This window comes from Camelina sativa, chromosome 5 (genome assembly GCF_030686135.1).
Source record: "Camelina sativa cultivar CO46 ecotype springtype chromosome 5, ASM3068613v1".
Lineage (NCBI taxonomy): Eukaryota > Viridiplantae > Streptophyta > Magnoliopsida > Brassicales > Brassicaceae > Camelina > Camelina sativa.
In genome coordinates, this window is record NC_141884.1 from 27,241,367 (window position 1) to 27,258,327 (window position 16,961).

At 37.4% G+C, this 16,961-nt stretch overlaps 3 protein-coding genes across 13 annotated transcripts; all 3 read left to right on the forward strand.

The window, feature by feature from the left end:
* Positions 1-849: 849 nt before the first annotated feature.
* Positions 850-3,927, forward strand: LOC104775333 (2-methylcitrate synthase, mitochondrial-like). 11 transcript variants are annotated; one of them, XR_015557565.1, is made up of 12 exons: positions 975-1,114; positions 1,327-1,406; positions 1,526-1,596; positions 1,711-1,809; positions 1,901-1,997; positions 2,092-2,163; positions 2,250-2,350; positions 2,449-2,518; positions 3,092-3,132; positions 3,302-3,424; positions 3,536-3,618; positions 3,707-3,927. XR_015557565.1 is itself a non-coding variant. In XM_087450871.1 (12 exons), the coding sequence occupies exons 8-11, from the start codon at positions 2,911-2,913 to the stop codon at positions 3,588-3,590; spliced, it is 276 nt and encodes a 91-aa protein (XP_087306997.1). In that variant the 5' UTR covers positions 975-1,114; positions 1,327-1,406; positions 1,526-1,596; positions 1,711-1,809; positions 1,936-1,997; positions 2,092-2,163; positions 2,250-2,350; positions 2,449-2,910; the 3' UTR covers positions 3,591-3,618; positions 3,707-3,870. The 11 variants fall into 11 exon arrangements, 2 of the variants coding, with proteins under 2 accessions (XP_087306997.1, XP_087306998.1); XR_015557562.1 differs by having other exon boundaries at positions 1,936-1,997; XR_015557564.1 differs by having other exon boundaries at positions 1,936-1,997; positions 3,387-3,424; positions 3,707-3,870.
* A 7,772-nt stretch (positions 3,928-11,699) lies between these two features.
* On the forward strand, positions 11,700-12,029 carry LOC147944454 (uncharacterized). Its single transcript, XM_087512598.1, has one exon. The coding sequence runs from the start codon at positions 11,700-11,702 to the stop codon at positions 12,027-12,029; it is 330 nt and encodes a 109-aa protein (XP_087368724.1).
* A 295-nt stretch (positions 12,030-12,324) lies between these two features.
* Positions 12,325-13,149, forward strand: LOC147944455 (uncharacterized). Its single transcript, XM_087512599.1, has one exon. The coding sequence runs from the start codon at positions 12,325-12,327 to the stop codon at positions 13,147-13,149; it is 825 nt and encodes a 274-aa protein (XP_087368725.1).
* Positions 13,150-16,961: the final 3,812 nt, after the last annotated feature.

Genomic DNA, 16,961 nt, shown 5'->3' on the forward strand with positions numbered 1-16,961 from the left:
TTTATTCAGCAACAATCAATTTTTTGTTTTTTTTTTCTAGCAACAATCAGTTTACATTTATGAAATTTAGAGTTTTATACAACTTATGCAATGAAAATTGGTTATTAACTATTGCATCCCTAGCTTGATCAAAATTATTGAGCTATTACGGCTGATTTTGTTGTGTATTACCGGCCACCTATCAAGCATATGCATTTTACTACAAAACTACTATCTAATATTGCAGTGTGTCTGTTTCCGTGAAAAACTACATTCTACAAACTACTTACTCTATTAGAATTTCCAATTTACTGTATAACCCCAAATATATAAATAAACACTATATAAACAAAGAAAATAAGTCAAAATAAAAAACTACATTACAAAAATATAAATTACAAAAAAAGTAACTAACAAAATATATAATCTCGTGCTGTAGCACCGGGTATCACCTAGTTGTGAAAGAGTTACTGTAGTGTTTGGCGTCTACGGATGTGTTAAATTGCTGTGGAAGCAAACAATTTTTGTACATTTGGTCATGGCTGTTTTGTGTTCACATTATTACCTATTGTTCTTCTGGTTTATTGGCATCTGAGTTTCATTAGAACCGTATAGAATCTTTTTTTGGTTCCTTGGCATCTGAATTTCATTGGACCCATAAGGAATACATATATGGATGACAATAAAGATCTTACCAGAATAGAAAGCCCAAATTAAGGAAGATAAAAGCCGATAAGTTCAAAATTTCTAGGACCAGAATATGTTCATCTATACTAATTGATGTTTTTATAGGGTTTGGTTTTAAAATATTGTGCATAGGTTGCTTGCTTTGTATGTATGTTCATGTGATTTTTAATGTCGTTATGTACTTTATTTCAGGTTTTGGATCGGATGATGTCTTTTATGGGATCATGCTTTGATGGAAACGCTTCTTCAACGCTTCTTCTCCGTGCTAACGTCTTCTTAACGGTTTTGGTCTTACTCATAAGTCTTAACGGTTTCTTAAAATTTGTTCTCTATTTTTTTCTCATCTAGTCCAGTTTCATGATTCGATTTCCTGCCTGGGGTTTTGGAGGAAGAACATCTGATGGTTCTGTGTCTCCTCATGCTTTTTACAACGTTATACGGCGACGAGGTAACGTACTAGACATAAAAAAACTGTTCTGCCTTTTTTTCTTTTTAATTGGAACTGTTATACTATATGTGTGCATACATAACATACTGATGTATAATACATTATACGGAAGTTTTTGTTTCTTTTTTATAATTTCAGAACCATGAAACATTGCATTCACCAAATCGCATGTTAAGTTGTCACATAGATTCATAGTCTCTTTTCTTTTTCAGGTTGTTGGAGTTTATGCAACGTTTCTCCAGCGGGATCCACAATTTGTACTTGTGGCACTGCTTATCCTGCTTTAGCTCAGGTTCTTTCTCAGATTCCTTCTTCTTCGGATAGAATTTGTATTAGTTTGAAACTGATTTTAGGTAGACACTGATTTTTGAGCTTGTCCTTGTTTGTTCTCGTTGTCTGTTTTTGTAACAGGAGATTTCTTGCTATTTGGCTCTGGAGCTTGGGATAATCAAAGATCAAACGTTTTGCTGATGCAAGAGACTGTAAGCTTGGGATATGATATGAGTTTCTCAATTGTGTTTCATTCCTTTGTCCCCATTTACTTTCTCGTTGATGGCTAACAGACTTTCCATTTATTCTACAATTTTTTATTGTAGGCTCAAGGACAACAACGTCGTGTCCTTGCTTGTCATCTTCACTCCGAGACAGTCTATGGACTGCTTTGATTATGTTTATGGCCAGTAATTACCTGCCCAGTAAGCTTGCTTTTCTGACTTTGTATTTTCTTATCTCTACTTCTTTTTCTACTTTATTATTCATAAACAGCCTGTGATATTTCATTATAAGTAATAAGGCCACACCCACTGATGATTTGGTGGTAGTTTCACTTCATGTTGTTGGTGTCGCGCGAGGGCTCGTCCCATAATCTTTCGCAATGCTTCAGGTTTGCATCAATCTCTAATTTTCCTACTTGCAAGCCTAATTTTTTTAAGCTATTTGCTTCACTTATTAAATTTATTTGGTTGATAATATGCCAGAGCTGGCCTGTACGTATGCCTAGGCCAGTTGCTTCAAAGCTTGCTGCTGATACTCCTCTACTTACTGGGCAGGTAATTACTCAATTAATATTTTTTTTACAACCAAGATAGTCAATTGAAGATGTGTGTTGTTGATTGCTTTCTTTTCCTGTTGTCAGCGTGTCCTTGATGCCCTTTCTCCTTCTGTTTGTGGTGGATTTGCGCAATTCCTGTTGCTTCTGGCTGTGGGAAAATTGTTATCAATCATGCACTTACCAAGGTGTGACACTTTTGGTTTTGTTCCACTTAATTAATTATTTTTAATTTCCAAATCTAATTTGTTCTTTTCTATATAGTACTCTAACTCCGATGTTGTAGGTGATGAACTTATTTGGTGATGTTAAAGGGAAAGTAGCTATAATGGTGGACAACATGATCGACACAACATGTGAGTTATAAGTTTGTATCTTTCAGTGTCCCTGCATGTGATCATGTTTTAGCTTTTATATATGTCTCAAGCTTGATCCAAATGTTTACTAAACTTAATATTTGAATTTGTTTTTTTTTTTTTTTTTGAATAAAATGTTAAATTATATTCAAAAGAAAAATAACCTTTTTACAACTAGTGCAACACTTTCAGATCATTTCCCCTTATTTGTTAGGACTGAAATAAAAATTAGAAAAGAAAGCAAAAAACAGAGGCTAAGAACGTGATTGAAACCAGAGTTGTAAAGCTTCGTCGAATCGTCGATCCCCCAGTAATCCAATAGATAGCAGCCGGTCCCTCACTTGCCTGTCGATCCAGGAGATAATAGCGACAGCAGTCTGTGGTGTGTCTCCATGCCGGCGACCATTTCGTTCACGCCATATCGTATAAACTTAATATTTGAATTTGATGTAATGCATAGTAAAAGTCTGCTTGAAAGAATAGTTTGTTTTTTCCTTCTTGATATTGCTTCTGGTTCTGGAAGTGCTGCGTGTGGGGTTATTTGTTTATTACGTTTAAATGGTGGCAATGCAGGACCTGTGGTCGCAGCTGCAAGATTTATTCCGGAACAACAGGTTAGCATAGACCCCCTTTTACATTAAATTTATAAAATGAACTTGTCAACTATTTGTTCTCATGGTTGAAAGTGTTCTTAAACGGTAACATTTTTTACCGTTTGAATTATAATATTTTTGTTGAAAAAATTAAAATACTGGAGTCTATAAATACTCTTTCTTCGGACAGAAATCTGAATCCGCTTAGTCGGTTCTTTATTTACAAATGTCAAATACACTGTTTATTATTCTCTTTGGGATTTGGTGATGAAAAGATGAAAGAGCTCGTGAGGCTTTACATCACTATCCACAGGTCAGTATTAATTTCTCCTAAAACAAGCTTCTTGTGTTTATTGTTGTTGTTTTTTCATAAAATCTGCCGCCATGATATCTTTGTTTTTCTACTGTTTTATTTTGGCTATAGTAATCATGAAGGTGAAAATTTGTTCAAGTCTTCAATCTACGTCAGAGCTTCATGAGTTTTTTGTTGTTGTTTTTGTCTATTATGTAGGTAGCGTGTGATAGTTTTATAATACAATGATTAGTTAGTTGGTGAGAACAAATTCTTAGACTCTTATTTGTCTTGTTGCAACAGGAAGTTCTTTGGATCAAATCAGCTGTGAAGGAATGTATATATGTAAATGTAATTAAAGAAAACTTATATCTATAATGCAGTAGAAGTAAAAAAAGATGTGAAATAATGTTGGTGGTTTCTATTACTCATAACTTTCGTATTTAGTTTTAGAAAACAGTACAAAAGACGTTGTTGGTTTTTCCTTTATTTTTCTTACTGGTCACAATTTTCCTTTTTCCAAATCTCATTTATTTCTTTAGGGTCAATTGCACTTACACCCACTTTGGATCAAAGTTCTTACACTTACACCCACTTTGAATGGAAGGTGTACTTTTGGATGTGTTTTGCATATGTGACTTAATTTTTTGGACAATTTTGACCTTGTATTTGATTTGGAGTAAAAACAAAAATTGGTGGAGGATAATTTGTTTTTTAATCGATTATTTCACTTTTTCTCTCCCTCTCATATTTCTCTTTTACTCTTATTTTTCTTTTGTTGTCACTTTAAGTAGTTATTATCAAAAAATTATCTTTTTATTTTTATACAATAAATTATGATTTTCTATTTTCTATATTTTAAAATCCATATTAATATATTTTAGATGAACTACTCTACATTATGATACAACGACAACATCAATTCCATATATTCATGGTCATGTGGATACCAATAGAATTTATGAGTTCTAGAGATTTAGGGTTTAGGATACAAGGACAACATCAAATCCATATGTTCATGGTCATGTGGATACCAATAAAATTTGTGGGTTCTAGAGATTTAGGGTTTAGGATACCACGACAACATCAAATCCATATGTTCATGGTCATGTGGATACCAATAGAATTTGTGGGTTCTAGAGATTTAGGTCTTAGGATACAACGACAACATCAAATCCATATGTTCATGGTCATGTGGATACCAATAGAATTTGTGGGTACTAGTAACACATGACCATAAATGTGGGTATTAGTAACACATCAAAGTTTGTTATCAATACCATAACACATGACCATAAATGTGGTACTAGCAACACATTAAATCCATATATTTAATTGTAGTCATGTAGATACCAACCGAATTTGCGAGTTATAGAGATTTAGGGTTTGGGATACAATGACAACATGAATCCATATGTTCATGGTCATGTGGATACCAATAGAATTTGTGGGTACTGGTAACAGATCAAAGTTCCTTAAAACTTATCCAAATGAATAACTACTTATGAATGCAATATTTTGTTAATCCATTATGCATCTAATTTAAGCTTAAAGTATGTGAACAAACAGTCTATTTCATATTAAAATTTTAGTTAAAGAAATTCATTAATTTCTAAATTATTTAATTAATTTAGTTTGGACTAATAAATTGTTGATTTGACTATGAAGACCAATTCAATTGTATTTGATTTAGATTAGTCTCATAAATTATTATTTTTTTTTGTGGAAAGAAAAATATTGAAAAATGTAAAAAATGTTTATTTACAAGTTTCTTAACTTTTTTTTTGTGGACAACTAAAGTTACTAAACTTAAACATAGTAATGAAAAAAAAAACAAGTGTTAAAGAAACAAAATATTAAAAGAGAAAGAGATAGTAGAGAGAGAAGTGAGAAAGAAAAAGAAAAAAAAAAGTAAAAAGAGAAGTTGGTTTAGTGGGAGGGTGTAAATTGTAATTTGACATAAGAAACGTATAGTGATAGTAGAAAGTGGGTGTGTGTGTTAATAGTTTAGGAGAAAGTGGGTGTAAGTGCAAAATTCCCATTTCTTTATTTGATTTACGCGCACTGTGGAATTAAGAAAAATGAAACAACTTTTTTGGTTTTCCTTTTGTTTTTAGATATTTTCAAATTTTATTAAGATCATCTATTTTTTTTAATGTGGTATTTACTGTCATATCTAAAATACAATTGCATCTAACGGCTGTAACAGATCATTTATTGTCTTCGTCCGCTTCAATTTCCACTCCACGGACATCAAAGTGAGTTTAAAAAAAATCTGCTTAAAATTTGATTTTTTTTTCTTTTCTTTTCATTGTTATGATTCAGGTCGGAATTTGATGTTAATTAAAGGAGACTGAGATTTTGGTTTTTTTTTTCATTGTTTTTTTCCTTCTCTAGAATTCAGTATGCTTTCTTCACACTTCATAGTATGAGGGATGATGCACACTATATGACGCAACAACAATTATTTGAAGTTTCAAACTTTGATATTTAAATTAACTAATCATGTGTGCTTTTTTTTATAGTTTGGAATGTTTCTTGAAGGTATGTGTGGAGCCTGGAAGGAGCTGAATGGCTATCAACTCTGGTGTTAGCTAAATCGTGCCAAAAGGTAAAAATGTATCAGATCCTAAGTGCATGTACTGAGTTATTTAGCTTTATTGTCTTTGTCTTACTGTATCAGATCCTAACTAGATTCTCCTTGCAGTGATCATTGTTTGAATTGCTGCAGCGTGGCCAAGTTAATTTGTATCAGATTGGAGCTCAAAGTCCAACAAAATCGTCTTTGCTTCCAATGACAGGAACTTGTGAGTTTCAAGCTTTGATATACTTAGAGAAAATTTCTTCATAGAATCGGGGATGATGCATGAGCAACAACAACAACGATGGAATGGAAATCTGATATCCTTTTTCTTGACCTGTAAGTGATCTCAGAATCCTTTTTCTTTAACCTGTTTGAAGTTAATCCTCAACCAATAATCCGGAGTTATTGAATGTGATGCAGCTTCTGGAATGTTTATCATAGAACCGCTGACAACACTTATGCCCTGTAAGTAATTCCCAATACTTGAAATGCATCTACTTTCACTATTCGTGTCTGTGTTCCTCAAAGAGTCGAAGCTTGTGTATTTCTTTGCTGAATATAGGTATTTACAATGCGCATCCTCGGGGTTTTACCATAAATGAACAAGGCGATGAAATTGACTTTCTGCAAGTGAAGGTATGTGTGGAGCCTGTTATATTAACAATTACCTCTATTAAGTTCTGTCTCAGTTGATCTTTGATCTCTCGGCGTTCCATGTTACCTCTTTTCTGGTTTCTTATTTCTCTCTGTTTCCTTATTAGGGTTTGTGAAAATTTTGATTTAGATCTTAAATTTATTATACTTTGTACTTTGGTAGTAATTTTGTATTGGATGTTTATATGTCTTGTAGGGTCTGCTTAAGGCTAGACCTGTGGTTTAAGATCACCTTTTATTTGAATGTCAGATTACTAACTGGTTTCTTTCCCCTTTATCTCTGGTTGTCTTAGCTCTCGTCATGCGACAGCTCTGTTTAGTGTTTGATCATACTCTCATATGCTTGTGACAGTGGGTTTTTTCTTATGTGAAATACTCTCGTCCTTTATAGGTATATTGAGGATGCATGGGAGGCTAGTTTTGGTCTGTCTCATGACCGTTGTTAACAACTAGTGAGGTTGCTTCTCTATATTTGTATTTTATCTTACTCTCATATGCTGGATTTTTCATCTTTGGTTGATTTAGGTTTCATGAGCTGCTTTTTCCTGGGGTTTGATTCTTGGTTATTTTTTAGTTATAGTTCACTAGTATTTAAGAGAAGTAAGCTTTGTGTTCCTGCTCACTAGTTTCCTCAAGGATTGTTCTCAATTTGGTATTGTTTCCTTTTTGTTATTATTTCTCCTCTGTATGTCTTATTGTATTTTCCATGTATTATTCTTTACTCTCATCCTTTGCAGTCTACTCACAGTCAAATGAGAGATGATCATAACTTCCTTTTAAAATGGGTTGGCACTGTATTTTCCCTCTTATTTGTGATGGATGTGTCTACTAAAGTAGTTTTTGTGGAATACCCAAATTCGGTATCCGGAGCTGGTCAACGGGTTGACTCTCTTTTTATTGCAAAACCACCAGCTAACAATCCAAAACAAATTCTTAACTTAACCAACCTACAAAAGAGAGAGGAATGAACAATTGATAATTACTCAGTGAGGGAAAGCTTCAGGGCTCCCGAAGTCTCCACACCCAAACACGCTTAAAAAATCACAAAGTCTAAACCTAAGACAAGCAACAATCACTGTGTCCTAAATCCTTTGACACACAAACATGCACACACATCACACAAATGGAACTAAGTCCCATAACCACCCTAAAGACCGGTCGGATACAACGTGTCATCACACGCTATCCTCGTGCATTATCAGATCCATCATGTTTTCGCACTTCTTCATGCACCATGCTTACAGAACCTCCATGCCTCATGCACTTCGTCCTAGCATCAATCACTCGTGCTCATGCTTACGGACCCCAAGCGCCTCTTGCACTTGTTCCTAGCATTGCACACACGTCGGCTCGTCAGGCATCCTGATCTACCCGCATTCCGCGCTCGTAGACCACCACAAAAGTACAAGGAATTCTCCTTGCAAGACTCTCTGCGGCTCACCCGCACCTACGTGCCCTTGGCACCTATCTCCTCACACACAAGCACTTATTTTACCACAACAAAAACATGCATTCACGCAACCACATCAATATCAATCAACACACATTCATTTTATATTCTCATATTTATTCTAGTTCTTATATATTATAATAAATATATATTTATGATATACACTCATCCAAATATACATTACTTATATACTATGTAACATATAGGTATACTCAGCTTAACCTTAAATTAAGTAACTATCCAAACATATTTGAATATGTAGAAAACACCAACTAGTCCTCACATTAGCCACATGAATCGAATCCTCGGTTTAGAACAAACACCAACAAAACCCACTTCAACAAGAACTCTCAATCTGCAACGGTTTAAATAGCAACAATCCATCAAACCCGTCCAAACCAAAATCTCCATTTAAATGATTCTGGTAACCTTTTAATTAAATTATTATTTTTTTTTTGACAACTAATTAAATTAATTAGACTTGATTTAATAATTAATCAAACCAAATCTTATAATTTAATAGCAATCATCAAACGTCACGATTGCACAATTCACTTCACGTCCACATGTTAATCACGATCCCATGTTCTCGGTTTAACAGAATCTCTAAACCAGACCAGAATACACGATTCACCAATATTAAATTAACCAACACACGTAACCATGCACGACACCACAAATCAACTCACAACTCATGCACGTACGTTCGATAATCAAGTTTCGGTTCTGGACTTAAATAATGAACAAACATAAATAATGAACAAACAACACAACAACAACAACAACAACAACAACAACAACAGGAGACGTAACGCTTCATCGTTTACCTCTCACGGTGATTAGTCTCGACGCACTGTTAACACGGCGGCAATACTCGTCTACGGACTACGGCGGATCAAGCTCACGGTGGTTAAGTCCTCATGCCACAACAATATAGAACAACACAAAGCGACAAATCAGACAAAGCCAGTAACTTCCTGCACAAGTTACAAAGAAGATCTAGGTTTCCTTACCCTTAACGGTCTTGACGATGACTACGACTACTCCGGTGACAACGGCTGACATCTCTAGTGACTCATCGTTGCAACTCCAATGGTAACTCACGGTGGCTGCTAATGGCGGTGAACGGCAACGACCTCGCTTCCCAACGTTCTCGGATTCCTTCACCTCTTCAAGCACAACACCAAGAAGCAACAACAACAACGACAATGGCTCCGCTGTCTCTCGTCTCTGCCACTCTCGGAGGCTGCTGGTTTTAGGTTTGATAATCCCCGATTCTATTTTGCGGCTTAATGAGAGCACACACCAAAACCCTCTTCTCCTCTGTTTAACTTCAATTGGGCCTTTAGTGGGCTGTTCTTAGTAACAAAACCCAATTGTCAAAATCCGAGATGTTACAATTCTCCCCCACTTAAAATAAATTTGTCCTCGAATTTGTGAACTAGTTTCTCTCCAACTTAGTATCCAACTCAACTGGGAGTGTCCTCCCTCTAGATGTTCTCTTCGTATGTTTCAAACTTTTCTAATCAACAACGAATCACAACTTTCCACTTGGGTTTGTTATTCAACTCTAGTTTCCATTCACTAGAATAATTCCTCTCTGCATTTGCTATTCAACTTTTGATTCAACAAATACAAATCTTTCTCTTATATTGTAGCATATCCGATGTTATCCATATGACCACTTGGAACGTCAAGTGTCATAGTTCCTTTAGCTTTCCTTTGCATAGACATAACACACGTTCTTCAAATAGTTCTAAAACTTGAATAGAATACCCGAATTTTTAATAAAAGGTTTCTCCATTACCTTGAGTTATGAAAATAATTGCTTCAGAAATAAACAACTTGTTTAACAACAACTTGTAGTATAATCGTAACTATAACCTTTTGGTCTCATGTGACATGTGGTTTTATGATCCACCATGCTTCCTTTGTGCTCACTCCTGCTAACATCCGTAGGAAGGTTTACATTTCTTTTTCCTGAAATTATCATAGTGTATTCCTTAACACTTTCCTAACATTACCGTTCTTTTTGGGTTTCACGCTTCGATGCATTTTTTTTTTCAATGTAGTACTTCTCATGTAATCCACCTTCACCACATAATGTCCGTTCTGCATTCATCGAACACCAAATAGAAATAATGTCTCCTCATAATCTTTAGTGGTCTCCATTTCACTATCCTTAGTGGATTCCTATACCACCTATCAAACTTCATACATTGTAGACGTAGCGTCTTCCTCTTCTTCCAATCCTCTATATTTTTTTTCCTTTTAGTACAACATCCATTTTCTAAGGCTCTCTCAAAAACCCCAAAATAAGAATCAACCATTTTTTTTTAACATCTTTCATCTTGACTCATCCAGCTCTACAACTACCCAAGTTGCGTCCCTACTACTAGTCGTCCGTAGCAGCCCACTATCAATCTCCATTGTCACCACACCCTTTTCCATTCGGGTTAAGACAACTTTGAATTATAAACAACATATCTCCATTGAATGACAAGCAATATTTCTTTTTAATCATCTTTAACACACATACACAGAAACGTCATTTCCGGTTCATCTTCCTCACACGATCCTTTCTAAACCTGCAACCCTAATTTGTGCCACCAGTGACTTAATAAGTTGTTTTTCATTGATTTTTTCCCCAGTTCAACTGTTTTTAATGAACAAATACTAGATCCAACATCTATCATCTTATTTTCAGCAATAAAAGTTGTTTTTTTTTCCATTTTTCCGATTTTAAAACCGATTAGAGTAAAATCCCGGCAGAGCACCACCGCCGAGCGATTAAACAGCGCCTCGGCGGTTTCGGCGGCCGCGTTTTAAAACAGGGGTCTCAACTTAGGACCGAATAAATTAATTAATTTATAGAGATTATTAATTTATCGAGTATTAATTTATGGAGGTTCTACTGTATTTCACAAATCTCTTTGTTTATCGGTTCTAGCTATCATTGTAAGCTGTTACAATGTACCGGTTATTTCTTTATGCGACCGAGAACCGTAATCTGCTTACTCGGTTTGATATGAAACCTAAAACTCTAGACAAAGGAAGATAACTTGTCGTGCAAGTACCAAATGTTTAGCAAAGAAACGTGGGAATTTATTAATTTAAAGTCTTAAACACCATAACAATATATAAAAGCACGAAAATTTGTGTATTCTACCTTTGATAGGGAGTTAAATAATAGATCATATTAATATCAAATAAATAAATTATTGACAAAGAAAAACTTAAGACATTGATTTGGTTCATGCAGGTCGATCGAATGACTTGGTAGTTGTCGCAGAGATGGGAGATGAAAAGGAAGGAGAGAAACGCGGGAGTGATGAATAAGAGAAGTCGAAGAGGAACCATATATCCAAAGATTAGAATTTGTGGGATGGGATTTGTAAAGCCGATAACTTAGAATCCTCCACATATATTCACAATCCTTTGTCTTCGTTCTCCTTCTTCGTCTTCTTCATCTTCTTCATATTCCTATTCATGTTGCTTTCATGGCTCAATTAACATGCAAGAGGATCGAAACAAACATGAAACAATGATTCGAGCTTTTTAATACTTTATTTGGTGAGAAATTAGACGATCGAAGTGAAAGAAAAGAGATGGTAGATACCTCACGGGTGTGGTCAGCGTTAACTCGTACTCTACTCCGGCCTCATTATACGAACCGGTTTGATCAGCTCATCTCTCTGCTCTCTGCATCAACGTTTCGAAGCACAACTCGTTTCCTTCTCAGACTTGTTTTCCAGGCAGCTGTTCATACCATCTGGTGTGAGCGGAATAGGCGTCGTCATGGTGAGCAGCCGCGCACCGAGGCTCAACTTATCCACACTTTGGATCGTCTAGTTCGAAATAAAGTCTCCTCTATCCAGCGGCATTGTCCTGACAAGCTGAAGGATGGTCTTCTTCTCTGGTTTCAATCGAGAGTTTAGTTTGTTTTGGCAATACTTTAAAGTCTATTTCAATCCTCTGTTTTTTCAGTAGAAGGACGCATCTATTGTACAAAGGACTTTTTTTGACTTGAATATAATTTCACATTCATTCAAAAAAAAGAAAAGAGATGGTAGATTTAATATTAACTTTATTTTCGAGTGTATGAGTACTGATTTAATTTGGTTTGCATTGATTTTCTAGCAAACGTATAATTTATTTCCGGTTTAGTTTGACTGACCAATGAATACATTTAAGTTGAATGAAAGAAAAGAAAAAAAAAAAAAAGAGGGAGAAATGAATGAATCGAGCATTAGCATAGCAGTTGGCCCTAAGAGGGGAGTTCCTGTGGAGGCGCGGTTTGAGAAAAAGTCGGTGCCTGTGGTCCCTGAAACAGCTTCAACCTCTCAGGTTCCGATCTCGGAGAATGATCAGATTCAACATAGCACAAGTGCTGTGGGACTTACCTTTACTGCAGAGGAGCAAAAGATGCTTGATGATTTTTTGGGTCCTAATGTTGAGGAGGCTGTCGTTACTGGTAACTCTTCTGTAGAATCTTTGTCAGCTCTTGCACAAGGTGTGGACAAGAGGGTGTGTAAGGATTTATTTCCTGCTACTGGTGATGCGAATGCAACAGAGCCAAGTTCTAGGGTTTTGGTGCAGCAGGAGGTGCTTTTTTCGGATGATCTCAATGCTTTGTTAGGGCCTGAGTTCCCTTCTAGGGACACTCATACATTGGGTTTTATGGACGAGATCATGGAGGAGCAAGGTGCGGTGACAGAGGAGCTTTCCCAAGAGGTTATCCTATCGGATGTGCAAGTTGTCGAAGAGAGCTCAGGGGAGGTAAACCTCTCTGATCAAGCGGTAAGTAAACCGGCTAGTGCTGTTGTGGAGGAGGGCTCTGGGGATCAGTCACGTAGTGACGAAGCAGGGGGAACAGTACCGGCTCTGCGGGTCAAACAGGTCAAGCAAAAGGGTGCTCTCCCGGGGGCTAGTACCAAGAAACGGAACTTGTGCTCCTTAACATCTCCACGCAAGAAGGTTGTTACAAAGGGTGCTGGACTGACTGGGAAAATCAGTTCTCACCAAGGAGGAAAGCCTCCAACCCCATCGGTTGATTAATGTGTTTAGTGTGTCAAGGCCTGCAAGCGTTTGTGGAGACCGGTCTTCTCTCTTGGTTGTTATTCCGGCTGCAATTTTTATTTTTTGCTTTGTTTTCTTTGATCTATCATATGTTAGGTTTCTGGAATAAGTGTTTAACGGGAGTCCCGTTTGGTTGTTTTTGTTTTTCGTTTCTGTTTTTTATTGTACCTTTGGTGTGTACTTTTCAGGGTTGTACCCGATGTATCTCTCCTTCCCGAGTAATAACATTTCCTTGCTGGCCTTTTTCTGGGTGTTTTGTCTCCTTCTGTTTCTTGTTTTTCTGTTGGGTTTGGTATGGTTTTATTCAGGTTGTGATCATGGTTAATTTGTGGACTCATGATTACGGGCTTTTAATGGGCCTGCTGAGCCTTGCATTACGGTTAATGTTAAGTTTCACCCGGTTGCTACCTTTGCATGTTTCTTTTCTCATTCTCGGGTTTCTTTTTCACTGTTGGTAGAATTTGTTTTTTTGGGCTTTGGAGGCCTCATGGTCTTCGTGTGGTCTGGTTTTATTGATATGGATTTTGTACATCTGACTTTAGGCCCTTTTGGTGGTACCAAGGTTTTTTCGGAGGTTTTGTTTTTATGGGCTTTATGCAAACTTTTGGTGGGCTTGTTTCTTAATATGTCTTCTTTACGGTGGAAGGAGGCGTTTTTGGGTGTTTTAACTCCCATAATATCATTTTATTTTTCATGAATATTGTGAGTTGGAATTGTCAAGGCCTGGGTAATAAGGCCACAATTGGTAATCTTCGGGATTTATGGTCCAAACATCGACCTGATTTTTTGTTTCTCATGGAAACCAAACAACCTACCCCCATTCTAGAAAAGTTTGTTGGTCATTTTGGGTATAAAAATTTAAAAACAATAGATCCTATTGGTTGTAGTGGTGGTATGGCTCTGTTTTATAATCAGGATGATTTTCAGGTCTCGGTATTATTTGAATCTAACAGATTAATCGACATTGAAGCGGTTTTCAAAGGCCGAATAATCCACTTAACCTTCGTTTATGGGGATCCGGTCCCCAAAAATAGGGATCTGGTGTGGGAACGGATTTTAAGAATTAGTTCTAATCGGTCCACCCCTTGGTTTTTGGTTGGGGATTTTAATGAGATGACAGGGAATCATGAAAAAAGGGGAGGGAAGCTACGTCATCCTTCCTCTTTTCTTTCTTTTAACGGGATGATTCGGGATTGTGGTTTTTTGGAGTTTCCTTATATTGGTGATTGTTTGTCTTGGAGGGGTTGGCGGGATAAGAAACCCATTCGTTGTCGGCTGGATAGAGCTTTAGGGAATGAGGATTGGCATGATTTGTTCCCGGACACGGTAACAGAGTATTTACCAATGATAGCCTCTGATCATAAGCCTCTTGTGATTACTATTGGGGCTAAAAGGCCGCGGGGGAAAAGGAATTTTATGTTTGACCGCCGCTGGATTGGAAAGACGGGGCTGATGGATGCGATTGCGTCAGGGTGGGCCGGGGACAGGGACCAGGATTCAGGTGCTTTTGTGCATAAAATTGTGAGTTGTCGGAAGGCCATTTCAAAGTGGCGTAAATCACAAGTCCCATATGGTAGGGAAACTATTGAGGATTTAAAGCGGCAGTTGGAGGTGGTTTTGGCAGATGATTCAATTCCTCCTGATACAATCTCGGATTTACAAAATTGCTTACGCCAGGCGTATGTGGATGAAGAGATTTACTGGTATCAAAAGAGTCGGAGCAAATGGATGAGATTGGGGGATAAAAATTCCAGATATTTTCATGCCTTAACAAAGCAAAGACGGGCTCGTAATCGGATCACGGGTTTGTTTAATAAGGATGACATATGGTCAACCGAGGACGTGGATATATGTAATACGGCGGTCTCTTATTTTGAGGATTTGTTTACTTCAACAAACCCGGAGAATTTTGAGGAGGTCCTACGGGAGGTCAATACGGTTATTACAGCTGAGGATAATGAGCGGCTGACAACACCCGCTACGGAGGCTGAGGTCAAGTCTGCTTTATTTATGATGCACCCGGATAAAGCCCCTGGCCCAGACGGGATGACAGCTTTGTTTTTCCAAAAAGCATGGGGTATAGTTAAGACGGATCTTGTAGATTTGGTTAATAGATTTTTAGGGGAGGGAGTTTTTGACAAGGGCCTAAATCGAACCCATATTTGCCTTATTCCAAAGGTGGCCAAGCCAACTAGAATGGCAGAATTACGGCCGATTAGTCTGTGTAACGTTGGATACAAGATTATATCAAAGATTTTATGTCAACGTCTTAAGAGGGTTTTACCAGGTCTTATCTCTGAGACTCAATCGGCTTTCGTCCCAGGTCGGCTGATCTCAGATAACATCCTTATAGCTCAAGAGATGTTTCATGGTTTGCGCACAAACCCGTCTTGTAAAGGAAAATTTATGGCCATCAAAACAGACATGAGCAAGGCATATGATAGGGTGGAGTGGGATTTTGTGGCAGCTCTGTTACAGAAGATGGGTTTCGCCGAGTCATGGGTTTCCTGGATAATGTTTTGTGTCACTTCGGTAGAGTATAGGGTTCTTATTAATGGTCAGCCGAATGGTTTGATAGTTCCACAGAGGGGGTTGCGACAAGGTGATCCTTTGTCTCCTTATTTGTTTATCCTATGCACAGAGGCTTTAATTGCTAATATACGGAAAGCAGAAAGGGATAAACTTATTACCGGGATCAAAGTGGCAAATAAATGCCCCCCTATTACGCATTTGTTGTTTGCCGATGATAGTCTGTTCTTCTGTAAGGCGGATAGAGGACAATGTCGGGTTATTTTAGATATTCTAAAACAATATGAGTCTGTCTCGGGTCAACAAATTAATTTTACAAAATCATCGGTACAATTTGGGCACAAGATTGATGAGCAGACAAGAACCGAACTTCAGGACGTTCTCGGGATCACAACCCTGGGTGGTATGGGATCGTATCTGGGCTTACCTGAGAGTTTGGGTGGGGCTAAGACTAAGGTTTTCTCCTTTGTTAGGGAGCGGATTCAGAGTCGGACGAATGGTTGGACAGCAAATTTACTATCAAAAGGGGGAAGGGAAGTGATGATTAAATCTGTGGCTACTGCTGTTCCAACTTTTGTGATGTCTTGTTTTCGTTTACCAAAAACAATAACATCCAAGCTTACCAGTGCAGTGGCAAATTTTTGGTGGAGTACTAGTGGTCAGACAGGGGGCATGCATTGGCTTGCCTGGGAGAAATTATGTGTTAGTAAACAGTTGGGTGGTCTTGGCTTTAGGAATGTGGATGACTTTAATTCAGCATTATTAGCCAAGCAACTATGGCGTCTAATAGACGTTCCAGAGTCGCTGTTTGCCAGTGTGTTTAAAAGTAGGTATTATAGGAATACGCATCCTTTGGATCCAATTAGGTCATACTCTCCCTCCTATGGGTGGAGGAGTATATGTTCTGCTCGCTCTCTGGTTAATAAAGGGCTTATTAAACGGGTTGGCTCTGGGGACACCATTTCTATATGGTCTGACCCTTGGGTACCAGCTCAATTCCCGAGACCAGCTTTAAGTAAGGGTCCGTTAAAGGACTCTTCTCTTCAAATGAATCAATTAATTGATCGGCAAACTAATACTTGGCGTTTGGATATGCTTAATGAGCATTTTGACCCACTTGATGTTGCATTCATAAGGGCTATACCTTTGGGTGGTAATCAAAAGGATGATCCTTTTGGTTGGCACTTCACGAAAACAGGGAAGTATACAGTCAAATCTGGCTATCACACTGCACGTCATGACGTGTCTCGGACTTTTGCGGC